Source organism: Sesamum indicum, linkage group LG9 (genome assembly GCF_000512975.1).
Source record: "Sesamum indicum cultivar Zhongzhi No. 13 linkage group LG9, S_indicum_v1.0, whole genome shotgun sequence".
Taxonomy (NCBI): domain Eukaryota; kingdom Viridiplantae; phylum Streptophyta; class Magnoliopsida; order Lamiales; family Pedaliaceae; genus Sesamum; species Sesamum indicum.
In genome coordinates this window covers 2,935,192-2,948,813 of record NC_026153.1, presented here as the reverse complement: position 1 = coordinate 2,948,813, position 13,622 = coordinate 2,935,192, and the positions used below count along the sequence as shown (strand labels likewise).

The following is a 13,622-nucleotide window of genomic DNA, read 5'->3' as shown; positions in this document are numbered from 1 at the left end:
AACGACAGCGATGTCTGAATTCTCTCTCTCTTTTTCTAACATCAATGAAAGCGACGTCTTAATTTTTCTTCTTTTTTTTAATTTGCTTTGTGGGATTGTTTGATTATAGTAACAATGGAGGGTCTGTTGGTGGGTCCGAGAGCATTCCCTAGACCCTGAAACAGGAAATGTCTGCACCTCTAAATTTGTCTAGGTTTACATGTTTCATCATTCATTAATTACCGTCACTTATAAAGAGTAATCAATCGTCCACCGTTAAATGACACTGGTTTTTATATATGTTTTCTTTTTAACATTAGGTATAATTATACATAAATATTTATAATTTAAAAATATATTCAATATTTTGATATTTATTTTTGTCTAATCCAGTTTGACTAGAGAAAAAAATTTGTTTGATATGTAATAAAATTGTAATAAGTCAATTAAAAATAAATATGAATTTTCATTTTTTTTCCTAATATCAACAAATTTAGTGAATTTTAACTAATAGACGAATCTATTTGTTAGATGAAATCAAACGTCAGTGATTTTAGATACAATTTTTCAAATCACAAGAGGTATCCATATAATCATATCAAGACTTTGGGGGAAGCAGTGTAATTATCTTTAAATTTTTTAATTACTATTTAATATTTGTAAAACGACTTTTTTGTTTATAGATGATAAGGGTTTGCCCCACCCATTTTTTCTAGTAAATCCTAGCATGTGAATATTTTTTTTCTATCTGAATTTAAAATCTTTTATCTGCCTGACTCTAATATTTTAACATAAAAATTTAAAATTTTTAACAAGAAAAGATATTTAATTACTCATCTAAAAACATGTTCGTATGTATGTATAATTAGATGGCTATAGAAACGTGCTACTTAAACTAATCTGAAAATTTAAAATTTGAATCTCATCTTGTTCAATAATTGAAAATTTTAGCATACGTATAAAGGGAGAAATGCTGGTTCTTAATTATACATGTTATATAAGACAAAGTAAAGAAAAGCCAAAAATATACGAAGACTTGTATACAGAAGTTGTTCATATTCCCAATTTTGAAATCCAGACAAATAAAACTGTAGCAGGATGTTGCTATTTCCTTACTGAGGTGTGTGGACGACATCAAATTAAAAGGTAAATATGGAAGGGTAAGCAAAGGGCAAATCTTGATTGGAAGGATTAAGACAGAAACGATATGATGGATGTTGGCCACTTATATGTCACCTCCAATTAAGTTAATTATTACAATTCCATAACAAATAAGACAAGTGAATAAGGTTTTGTGGTCCTAATTAGTATGATTGTGTTATGAAAGTGAGGGGATGGTATGACTTTTTCATATCTAGAACATACTTGGCTAAAAGGGATTTCTTTTGCTACACAAAACAAGGGAGCTACCCCCAATCTATAGTGTATAGCTACTTTGCTTTAGGAGCTATTTAAAATTTATTACTTGTAATCCATAAATTTTTCCTTGTAATTTGAATCATGTTAAATGATCACTTAATTTAAATTATTAAAATTTGAATTATTTAATATTAAATATCATTATTAAAAAAATAATACCATTAGCAACAATACAAATTTCTTACAAGATAGTGGAATTTGATGTTAATTTACTGTTCAGCATCGCATGTAACAAGAAGTTTGATTTAGAGACTTTGATTTGAAGTTTGAATTTCAGTTCAGTACAGATCAAAGCTCTGTTAACTGTAGTTTCAAGTCTAAATCGCGCAAGTGCACCTATGTCTACAAGCTCGGAAGAACAATACTAGAAAGGTCTTGAGTATAGTCATTTGATATTTAAGTCAGTAAAAATAATTTAGAGGTGAAACTTGAATTAATAGTAAAGATAGTAAAAGTTTTATATTAACTCGATCCCATATGAGAAATAAGGAAAAACAAAGCAGGATTTCCAGCATTTTTTGAATAAAACTTATAATATGTATTGTAAATATGTGTGAGATTCTCATGCTTTTCATGTCAATGGCCTTATATGAAAATTTTAGTATCCTAGTAGAGGATGTTAGGAATACCTTTCTATTGCACTCCTGGAAGGAATATGAATAGAAGGTAATTAGAAGATGCAAAATTCACAAATATAGTTTAGAGATTCTCTTATATATAAAATTGTTCAAAATTCAAAATCGATTTCTATTAGGATATATAGATCCCTATAAATTATAATAAAAAATTGCGTATCAATAATTTATACAAAAACATCCGTATATATAGCACTTTGAAATAATTTTGCCCATAAAAATAATATAGGTGAGTTTCCACATTCCAATACAAGCATCCGTCATTTGGACCCATCAATTCATATATATTTATATTCTCCGCCTTGACTATATGGAGAACTGAACATGGTTGTTTGTCTCACTTTAATGTCAATTTATTGTTTTATAATTTTTAGTTATATTAATATATTGAATATTGCTTAATTTCTTTAAATATTAATGTAATAATATGATTACCTCTTTTGTCCCAAAAAAAAAAGGTAGGAAAGCCAGTCAAAATTGGTCTGCTTTCCCATGTTAGCTTATTATACTTTTATTTTTATTGAAACCAATGGACAACGAATGTTTTCTTCTAGCCCAACAGACCATAATTTTGGAGGAAAATAAAACAAAGTCCCTTAAATTACTATTGGGCCCAAAACGGATAGGCATTTCAGACATTATTTTTTCCTGGACTAAATTACAAAGGAGAATTTCTTTTACATTATCATTAGAGTCCAAAATAGAATAAATGTCGGTACACGAATTTTGATCACTAGCAACTGAAACACGCTTAATATGTGTATTTAATGTAATTTTTTAATATTTATTAGATTAAATAAAGTATAATAAAATAAATTAAATTTGAATATCCGAAAATAGAAAATAATTATTATAACTATTTAAAAAATTGAGAAGTTTTCTGTAATATAACTAAATTGCAATATAACTAAATTGCAATTGTCAGTTTAATAATTCTTACAAAAAATATTGCGATAACTTTCCTAAGCCATCTATGAACCAATGTGTGTGTGTATATAAATATAAATATTTATTTAAACTTGAAATAAGTTGAAGTTTTCTGGGAAAAAATAAACCCTCATTTTTTTGAAAAAAAAAAACTCTAAATAATTCAATCTGTATAATGTAAAGATAAGTAATTGATAACCAGTCTAAAATTTAAAATAAAATAATCGATAATAAAAATCAATTAGATATAAAATAGATTCAAGCATATTAGAACTAGTTATACTTACGTAGCAAAATAGAACACAAACATATAAGAGCGCCAAGTATATATTGTTGGTTTAAAATCGACATAAAGCAGTTCAAAAAAATCCGACTCAGAATCAACCCAATATTGTTCATGGTCATATTTGGTGTGATTTTGAGCATTTAAATGGACCTTGATTCAGTCCATTTTTGAGTCCAAATTCGCATGCATGATCAGTGCAGGTCCATTTTAAACCCATTAACTCAAACACCATACGGTCCCGGGCCAATAGATAGGCCCAATCCCAAGTATCCCAAGACTAGCTTAGTCCTAATCGAGTACTGTGCATCTTTACTACTCACTTCCTTTAGATGATTTTGTAGTTTTGTTTTATTGTATATATATGGGCATTAAGGCAGCAAAAAGTTTACTATATTTGTATAATTAAAGAATAGTTTATGTATATATAAAACTTAATAATATAAATAAACAAGAAAATATCTGAAAAGAGGGAGCGGAATATGTAGTGAAATCAGCAAATATATAATTTGTTTGGTAGCTATTGTCTCCGGCATCCACGTTCCACTCTTCCCCTTCTCACACGCACCCTCCCGCCCATGCTCGTCACCACCTATCTATCTATATACACCATGCATGCCTCAACCCCATCTCTCTCACCCACACACCCACACTGAGTAAAATGTACTTGATTTGACTCTCGCTAGCTAGCTACCATCCTGTCATTCCTTCAGAATGGCGACGTCGAGCTCCGATGGGTCAGGAAGAAAGGGAGATGAGGTTCATCAGCTAAGCAAGACATATTGGAGAGAGCAAAGAGAAATTAGCCCCGACGGAAGAAGAACTATACTTTGGAGTGAACCACATGATAACGCCACCTCCTGCAAAAGAGTGCCTGTTTTGTACTATCTGTGCAGGAATGGGCAGCTTCAACACCCCCATTTCATGGAGGTGCCTCTGTCCTCTCCTCAAGGCCTCTTTCTCACTGGTAATTTTTAATTCATCTCCCCGTAATTCACTCTTTTCTTTTATTTTCTGCCCTTTCTTTCTTTGATTTGTTGTTAATTTCGTGTAGACGTGATCAGCCGATTGAATGTTCTTCGTGGGAAAGCCATGGCCTCCTTGTACTCCTGGTCTTGCAAACGGTACGTTTATTTTTTTTAAAACATTGGGTTTAATTTTCTACCGAATGATTCGGTTTTGAACGATGATTCAGGAGCTACAAGAATGGATTCGTGTGGCACGATTTATCGGAGAACGATTTCATCTACCCGGCGCACGGCCATGAGTACGTTCTCAAAGGATCGGAGCTTCCGGTGAAGGCGTTGCTGGACGCGGGTTCTTCTTCCCCGCCTCCGCCGCCGGCTGAGACCCAAGGAAGTGGCGCCGACGATCTCGACAGCCTCCAGGCAGCGGACAGCCGACGCCGCAACCATTCCTGCAGCTCGGCAATAAGCAGCAGCAGCGGGACGAGTGCGAGATAGAGATCTCACCACCGCTTTCCGACTCCAGCCCAGAAACCCTGGAAACCTTAATGAAAGCCGACGGGCGGCCGACGGTGAGCGCAGCAAAGGCAAACGAGAACCCACCGGCGACGAACACCCATCAGGACCACCCCGACATCCAGAGGTGCAGATCATCGGTTCTAATGCAATTGATATCCTGCGGTTCGATGCCGTTCAAGGACTGCGGGGCGGGGCAGGTGCAGGTGCAGGGGCTGATGGGGCAGTACAAGATGAGAGTGGCACGTGGCGGGGGAAGCGCAGAGAGCGGGAGGGGGAAGGTGGAGTACTTGAGCGGGAGCTTAGTGGAGAAAAAGGAGGAGGAATTTCCATCCCTGAACAGGTCCACTTCTTACACTGCTGATGGGTGAGTTATTTGTCCGTACGCTTGAAATCTACGTAGTAACAATGTTGTTTCAGCAGCTGCTGCATAGCATAGTATCCTTTTTGTGTGTTTAATTGCTCTGTCTCTGACTCAGGTGCAGTTCATCACATGCCCTATTTTTCTGGTTGATTCCTTTGTCGTCAGGGCAGTCCTGTGAATTCAATACATACCTACAAATTTTATTTGTTTGCCTTGAAGCCCTTTTCTTTTCATTTTTTTGTTATAGTTCAATAAAAATGAAGAAAATAGCTCATCAGAACCAGTAAAATTAATTAATGGAAAAAACGTAGTTACTTGAGGAGGAAATAGATACAGTTAGGGGCATTTTACACAAACAACATTTCACCAACCGGACCACGACACTCCCCCTTATTTTGGGGTCACCTTCTTAAGGTTGAATATTGCCTGTATCCACTGCGTGCCTTCGAATGATTGTTATGTTATTTTTTGGAGATAAATGTGTATTGGCATTTGGTGGGGCTAAGCGTTCATTCTAAGATGTATACTGATTCTTCTATGGTTAAACAAAATTCTTAACAGCAATTGGTCAATTATAGGGCATCTGGTGGGATAATCTATCTGACGAGTTTGTGGATGTCATCGTCCCTATGTTCCTATTTATGTGACCTAAAGAAAATTCTATCTCGATTTCTAACATTTATTTTTAATTATTTATCAAGAAATAGAAAGAAAAAAAAACTCAAAAAAATGTGATGGATTTCTACTTAGGAATTAAGTTGCCATATTGTGAGTAATTTGATTATTGGTTTGCAGGAGGCCACATTTGGAAGTTGGGGAGAAAGAAATAGAGGGGGTGAGAACGAAATGCATACCAAGAAAACCCAAGTCTCAATCCTCCTCAACTACAGCTAGGAAAGGAGGCGTCGTTGTCACGGACCTCTCTTAGAGCAATATTACTACGTAACATAGAATTGTACTTAAAAGTGGACAGCTACTATGAGACTTTGGAGCTCATTCATGTCCTTTTCCATCTTCTCAGACTAGATTCTAGTTATGTATTTAGTGCGCTCTTCAAATCTGCATTTCCTCAAGTATAAATTTAATTTTTTAAAGCGATCCGGCGATTTTTCAATAATTATTTTTTGATTAAATGCAAGAGAAACTATGTTATGATAAGTTAGAATTTGTAACTTTTAATTCCAGATAATGCAATAGATAGATATATCTACTTTTAGGGAATTTTTTATTGGATCAAGTTTTGTCGAATCAAATCATCAATCACAGATTAAGTGCATTAATTGATTATTTTTTCTGGACTGTATACTAATCACACGCAAGTATATTGCACGTACTATATAATTAATTGAGGTGTGCCCGAGTTCGGCGGTGGCTAAAACTTCCCCTACTCCTAGTCCTTACTACATATATTAATTAATCTTTGTATACGTAAAAAGACTGAAGAATTAGAGGCTGAGAAAGACAGGGTATAGAATGTATATATATGTGTATATGGTAGTGTAGGGTCACATGTAATGTAATGGGGGGCTCATACTCATAGTACGTACTACGTTGAAAATGTGAAAAAAGCACTAATTTCATAAAAAATGGTAATTTCGTTGAAGTTGAAGAGAGTTGATGAACTTTGTCCTTTGGCATTTGGCAGCATTGCATTTGCATGTGCTTTCCTCTCTCGAATTTTCTCTAATTTGGATTTTGGTGCCTTTGTCTTTGGGGATTGGGAGCTTTCATTACATATAACAACTCTCCTCGTACGTGGAGTGGTAACTCATCAAATTGTCACCACTGCATGAAGCCTTGCCAGTATTTTTATATATCCATATATTGCCTTGTTGTCACAATTTTTCTTCTAAATACAAAAACGGTAACATGATTCTTTAACCTTTTCACCAAGAAGCTCATTACCTCTAACCTCGTGGAGGTACATTGCCTTGTTTTTAGAAGTCCCGTTGAACGTTGCTCTTCTTTTCTCTTGTTTTAAGGAGGTTTTTTTGTCTATCTCTCTGAATATATAAAAAGACAACACAACTCATTTGAACTTTGAAAAGAAACCAATTGAAAGTCGGGGTTGCCTTTTTTTTTTTTTAATGATTTTTGCCTATTAATATTTTCACACAGGGATGTAATATGTTGGCTCCAGATGAGAAAAATATGGGAGAAATGATAGTTGGGTGTGAACTCTGAAGAATTGTTCCTCGAGAGCAGTAGAGAGGCCTTTGAGGGTGAATATTTTATCATACAATTTGAAGTTGTGATAAGTACTTTGATTGTAGATATATTATGAAGCATTTTGATTAGTCATGGTCAAATTATGAATAAACAATGTAATATCTTCTCGAATTATATGGTAAACAAAGTGGCTTTGCGAGGAAAATACTGCCTTGTAAGTGGAACATGATTTGGGCATGGGTTTCATAAAAATTTTGCATTAAAGAACACAAAATTGTCGTGAAATACGACTTGGGCGTGTATTTTGATTTAATGCAGAATGTACTTGTCTGAAAAACACGAGTAGATTGTGTATAATTTTTCTTTAAAAAAAAACATAATGATAAAATTACCCTGCAAATTAAGACATGTGTCTCATGGCCAGTTTTTCAAGTTTTAACCACATTTTTGCCAAAGAAAAAGGTCAAAAGGATTAATCTGAGACAAAACTAAAATTTATGAATACTATAACTAAAACATTTTAAATGTAAATTTAAGAAATCAATTATAATATTCACCAGCAGCATATATAAAATTATTACAACCATAAAATGGGAACAACAATCTAATTTTAAGAGCGAGCTAGAAAAGAAACAAAAAGAAAACTCAAACCTATTTTCAAATACAATTCAAATATCCTTTCAATTACAATATAGGCCCATAAATGCCCCTACTACTCTTGATAACTATGAGGACCAAATGGGCTATTATTTCATTTTTAATGTCATAACTACCATGCTATAAAATAGTTCGATGTATGTGATGAGGTATATCTTTCACTGTTATAAAATAATTTAGTTAGAAAAAAATTATTTGTCCTGCAATATAAACCCATTAAGATGTAACTATCAATTTTTATTAAGTTTTTTTTTTTAATATCAACAAATTTAATGAATTTACCTAATAGATGGACTTATTTGTTAGCCGAAAGTAAAGTCCAAAGATATTAAATATAATTTTTCAAATAACAAAAAATTCATGTATAATTATTCTAAATTTTGTGAAAGAAGAGTGTAAATCCCTAATTTTTATATATTTACACTTGACAATGGCGTTGCCACTGGCTTCATCACTTGGAGCCCCATATATATCTCGTGTTCTTTTTCTATGCCAAATTATAATGTAAAGGCCCAACAACAATTTTTTGGGTAAAATTACACCCTGATTTCCTAACATTTATTATAGTTATAAATATTTTTTTTTTAAAAAAAATTATAATACCTCATTAAAATTACAAATTCCTTAACAAATATCATTGTAGGGGATTTTTTTTAGAGTATTTCTAATTTCAAGGTGTATTTATAATTTTTTTGAAAATAAAAAATATTTATAATTATGACAAATTTCAAAAGAGCCCATCGTAATTTATCCTAATTTTTAGGGTAAAATGCATTTTACCCTCCTAAACTATTCTTCATGTAACAATTTCCTCCCTAAACTAATAAATGTATATTTACCCCCTATAATTAAATTTTTAGACAATATTGCCCTTATATTATATATATATATATATTTAGTTCAATGCAATTAACAAATATATATGCTTAATCAAAAGCTAAATATTTATAGAAAATAAAAAATAAATATATTTTATCATAACTTTTAAAGAAAATATGTTAAAAAAAATCAATATGTAATTACTCTTTTTTAATCTAAAAGAATAAATAGTTAATAACTTAATTTTATTATCAAATTAATAAAATCTTTTTATAAGTTTTTTTTAGAATCTATTGTAATCATTCATTACTTAATTTTGAGTCTGTAAAAAAATTGAACTATTTAACTCGTTATTTATATTTTAATTTACTATAAATAAAAGATATTTTTTCTAATCAAGATAATTTTAATTAAATTTAAAATGCAAAATTACTAAAAGAATCGTTGAACTATATATATATAATATAAGAATAATATTATTTAAAAAATTAATTGTAGGGAATAAGTGTTGCATTTATTAATTTAAAATAATAAATATTACATGACAAATAATTAAAGGGGCAAAGTGTATTCTACCTTAATTTTTATAGAGTTTACATCTCTAAAGCCTCGTGGTACAAAACAAAGCAGCTAGATTTCATATAAATTCCCATTAAATTTTAAAAAATAAATAAATCATGTAAATTTTACATTCGAATCATTCATTCTGAATTTTGATGGTATCACCATTATATAAAAGTAAATATATATTTTCATATTTTATGTATAAAAATTTAAATATGGGCTCCAAGTGATGAATTGGAAGGAAGGAGGATCGTTTTGGGAGAGAACGGAAGAGGGTTAATTAATTTTTTATTATTAAAAAATAAATAAATTATATTAATATATATTTTATAAATATAATAATAATAATAATATAACGAGTCGTGATTAGATTTAAAAAATATTTTTTTTTTAAAAAAGCCCAAGTCTCGATTCAAAATGATGAAGACATTTATTACATTTTCCCATCTTTATTTTTAGCTAAAACCATGAAGTGGACTGTGTTCCATATTTATTGTTTTTCTTGTAATAGTTAGACAAATTTTTGTAACATCACAAACGGATAAAAGTCAATAATTATGAGTGAGAGTGAAGATAAATATACTATCTCAATGTTTTTCTATATTAAATTTTACGTGTTAAATCATATTGTATCTTCCTATTTCATTTAGGCCCAATTCGGTAAGATAATTACACAATTGATTTTGAAATAATTAATAATAAAAAAGATCACGAATTTTGGGTTCATATTTTTTATAATTGATTAGGTAAAGACATATTGTAGTTAAATTTTAAATTAACATCTTTATTAAAATGGATTAAATACACTTTGTACTCCTAGATTATATATCTTTACATTCCTAAAATATGAACGATAACAAAAATACTCTTGACAAAATAATCTGGCATTGATAATGCCCTACTCATTTACCCTTATTCACTGCCATTGAGCCCAAAAATAAAGCAACCTACTACTTTTGGAGATCGAATCACATAAATAATGATACGAGTAAAATCCTTTTCCAAAAAATAATTGTACTCTTATGCCCATGCAAAGGTGTACTACTTTCTTTTCTTTTTTCTTTTCTTGGATGGGAAAAAATTGGTAGCATATAGTATAGGACAGTGTGGTTCAACGAACCACATTGGACTAATCGACGCCACGCTCCACTGCACACACTCGAAATGTCCCAACTGCGCGACGTTTATCTCATCTTCTACAATCTCTTTCAGGCCCTGGGATGGTAAAGAATTTCTCAATTTCACGCACACAGACGCAGCGAGCAGAGCAGAGTGAGTGACGCTAACCATCTTTCTGTATTTCCAGGGCGTTATCTCTGTTCAGAATTCTGAGCAACTTCGTCTCCACAAGATCAGTTCATGGCGCTTATTCTTCTGCCGGCGAGTTAATTTGTGAGTGCCCAGAAAGTAATTGAAAGGGATGAGAGTTCTTACGTGTTTGTTTGCAGAAATTGGAGTGTTTATACATGCTTGTTTTTTCTTGATTGGTGTTTGTTAGGCCTGCTGCAAACTCTTGCATTCTTGGAGGTTATTCATGGGGCAATTGGTAAATTTCAGATGAAATTATTTTGGCGTTTTGAATGAAGACATGGCGTTTGTTGATTTAATTTCGGGTATTGATTTTTCAAGGAATTGTTCCTAGTGGCGCTCTGCTTCCTCTGATGCAGTGGGGTGGAAGGACTCACTTTTTGCTTGCTATTGTTCGTCGAATTCATGAGGTTTGTGCTGGTGGATCCTGTAATTTGATTTCCCATTAAGAGTTTTCGTATAGAATGTTCATTATCTATGCAAAATGTGTGAATGATGAAAGAATTTGCGCATCTGTATTAATTGGTGCAGTCTGTATTTCAAGGAAAAGAATGGGAGTTTATTTCTATTTCTTGATGTAGGTTCAGGAATTACCGTCAGTCTTCATAACTTTTGTCGCCTGGAGCTTGTCCGAGGTGAGTTGGGATAGTTACTTTGTTTCTTCTAATGTTTCCTGATGTTTTTAGTACATTGAGAATGAAATAAATAGGAAATCCTAATCATTTGAGCCAGAGATGAGGCGCTGTATGTATGTTTGTGTGTATCAAAAGATTGCTTTCGAGTTCGAGTGTGGACAGGGAGGGTGGTAAATAAGCCTTTGTCAGGAATCTTGATTTACGATATGATATAACTTAAAAAGGTGAGACCAATGCTTCATGATGACTAATTTATACTGAATCATGTGACTGCTGGATGCCCGGAAGTTTATCCAAGAAGTCTTTCAATTCCAACCACTAAAATCTTTTAGAATTTCCCTATCTTATTGATTGTCTATTTGTTCGCTCTTCCTCACATATTTTACCATTTAAAGCTTTCTCCATGTACCACTATCTACAAGTCTATTGTTGAAGAATGATCCATAAGGTCGGTGATGAATTTCTTCCAGAAGTCAACTTAACATGTTCATAAACACTATAGTTTTAAAGGGATGGAGAAAAAATGTCTTGATTCTTTAGCTTCTCGTTTCAATGACCATGCAAAATTGAGGCTTTACGTCTGACGAGCCTGATTCTTGACGTTCTGAGATTTTTCTTGTTAGTTATGCCCAGTGCGTTGGCTTACTGATCCTAATCTCGCAGTCTGCTGTCTCTGAACTTCAAGTGGTATTCTGGGAGTTCTGAGCCTTTATATGTTTGCCTTTCTCTTATCTGCATTTACTTGTTTTGATTTTCCTGATCTGTCCATTATCTTTCTCGACCATCCTTTACGCCACATTATGACTTTTCATATAATGTGTCCCGGAGTAGATAATCAGGTATTCACATTATGCGTTGAATTGCCTGGGATGTTCTCCAAATTGGATGACTTTTATCAGGTACAATTTCTGATTGATCATGGAGTCTAGTTACTAATATACATGGTTGGCAAAAGATGCTCTTGTCAATATCTGATTAATTACAGTTGCATTATCATTTTGTTTTTGTTAGGTACAATGCTTTCATTGTGTTGTACCCTATTGGACTTTTTCCTGGAGAAAGTAAGCCTTTTTAACAACTCATGACTCATATTAAATGGTCCTTTTTCCAAACTATCTGAACTAAAATGGTTATCCATCTACACTATTACAATGTAGTGTGGCTCATGTACCAAGCGCTCCCGTTTATAAAGAAGGAAAACCTCTACGCGGATACCCTCCCTTTCAGCTATGACAAGTTCGTAAAGGTATGTATTCAATGTCCTCAATTGTGAGACCTACCAACTCCTGAAGTACTACTAAGAGGGTGTTTGGTGAAGCTATTTTAAGAGATCACAAGATGTTTTTGGAGCTTATAACATCTTCCTGAAGTGTTTCAATAAAATAAAATGATGGCGTTTATAAGATGTTAGTAATGACAAATTTGTAATTTGTTTGAAAAAACTTATTAAGATCTTAAAAATAAGTTGGGAGCTTCTGACTTTTTTTTAGAACTTATAAGCTCACAACATCTTATTTTATCTTATTTTTGGAGGTTGAAATCCTTTTTTTTTAAAAAAAAAAAAAAAGAAAAAATTACCAAATATTTTGTGACAAACTTTTTGGAAAGCCTTATAAGCTCACCCCAACACCCTCTGAATCCTATTGAAAATTTTATGTTACAACACCTTTTGTCCCATGGAAAGCAATTTATTCCGGTGGTAGATTTGCATCTTGTTTAAGCATCTTTTTCTTTCATTTAATTCTATAGAATTGATCATTTCGACTTTCTGTTGCAGGCTTTGCTTTTCAGCTATCCATTTTTGTGGATGAAACTCTACCTTCATTTGTTCAAGCAACGGCGGTCGAAGCTGGGTAAACAACAAAAGAAGAAGCCAAACTGAGGATTGAAGTTCATTCTGATATCATAAAAATGTACGGTAAGCCCGAAATTCAGTGTACCAATAGGTATTTAAAAATGCGAAAAGGATAATGTTTTTCCTTAAAGGATAATGTCTGTTTCTTGTGTTCATATAGCGGACGAAGGTGTAATTAATCATAATTCTTTTAAACACATTTACTTACCAGCAACAGCCAACAGACCGCCACCCCAGGAAACCAAATTTGGTTGCTGATGCTGAATTCACTGTTCTCTTCTTCTTACCTCTTCGAGATACATCGTACCCCTTGAATTACTTTTTATAGTCAGTATGTATCCCATGTGATATAACTCTTGAATAATTATTACTGCCACAAAAATAGCTCGGAGAATCTTTTGTCTTTTTCTTTTTTCGCCAATTTTCTAGGATACACATTACATGGGGGTTGGTTGACACTATTCTTATGACAAAACTTGTGCCAACAAAAATGCTTAGGACTAAAAGCGAACCAACATAATTCCACG

At 32.7% G+C, this 13,622-nt stretch overlaps 2 protein-coding genes across 6 annotated transcripts; both read left to right on the top strand.

Moving 5' to 3' along the window:
- LOC105170383 (protein UPSTREAM OF FLC) lies at window positions 3,785-6,187 on the top strand. Its single transcript, XM_011091123.2, is given in 5 exon segments — window positions 3,785-4,210; window positions 4,298-4,367; window positions 4,439-4,664; window positions 4,667-5,091; window positions 5,884-6,187. Coding segments are annotated over 5 exon segments (1,107 nt in total). The 5' UTR covers window positions 3,785-3,957; the 3' UTR covers window positions 6,017-6,187.
- LOC105170380 (very-long-chain (3R)-3-hydroxyacyl-CoA dehydratase 2) lies at window positions 10,366-13,479 on the top strand. Of its 5 annotated transcripts, none has more exons than XM_011091120.2 (10): window positions 10,366-10,520; window positions 10,604-10,689; window positions 10,796-10,843; window positions 10,927-11,015; window positions 11,187-11,240; window positions 12,072-12,139; window positions 12,252-12,301; window positions 12,398-12,486; window positions 13,018-13,153; window positions 13,307-13,479. In XM_011091120.2, exons 1-9 carry the CDS (start codon window positions 10,462-10,464, stop codon window positions 13,120-13,122), a joined length of 648 nt encoding a protein of 215 aa, XP_011089422.1. In that variant the 5' UTR covers window positions 10,366-10,461; the 3' UTR covers window positions 13,123-13,153; window positions 13,307-13,479. The 5 variants fall into 5 exon arrangements, with proteins under 5 accessions (XP_011089422.1, XP_011089421.1, XP_011089420.1 ...); XM_011091119.2 differs by having other exon boundaries at window positions 13,256-13,479; XM_011091118.2 differs by having other exon boundaries at window positions 13,018-13,158.

Bases quoted from the DNA above. Each gene is read 5' to 3' on its own strand.
- LOC105170380 (XM_011091120.2), top strand. From the start codon at position 10,462: ATGTCCCAACTGCGCGACGTTTATCTCATCTTCTACAATCTCTTTCAG. The intron at 10,690-10,795 runs GTGAGTGCCCAG...GGTGTTTGTTAG, and splicing joins TTCTGCCGGCGAGTTAATTT to GCCTGCTGCAAACTCTTGCA. The intron at 12,302-12,397 runs GTAAGCCTTTTT...ATTACAATGTAG, and splicing joins TGGACTTTTTCCTGGAGAAA to TGTGGCTCATGTACCAAGCG.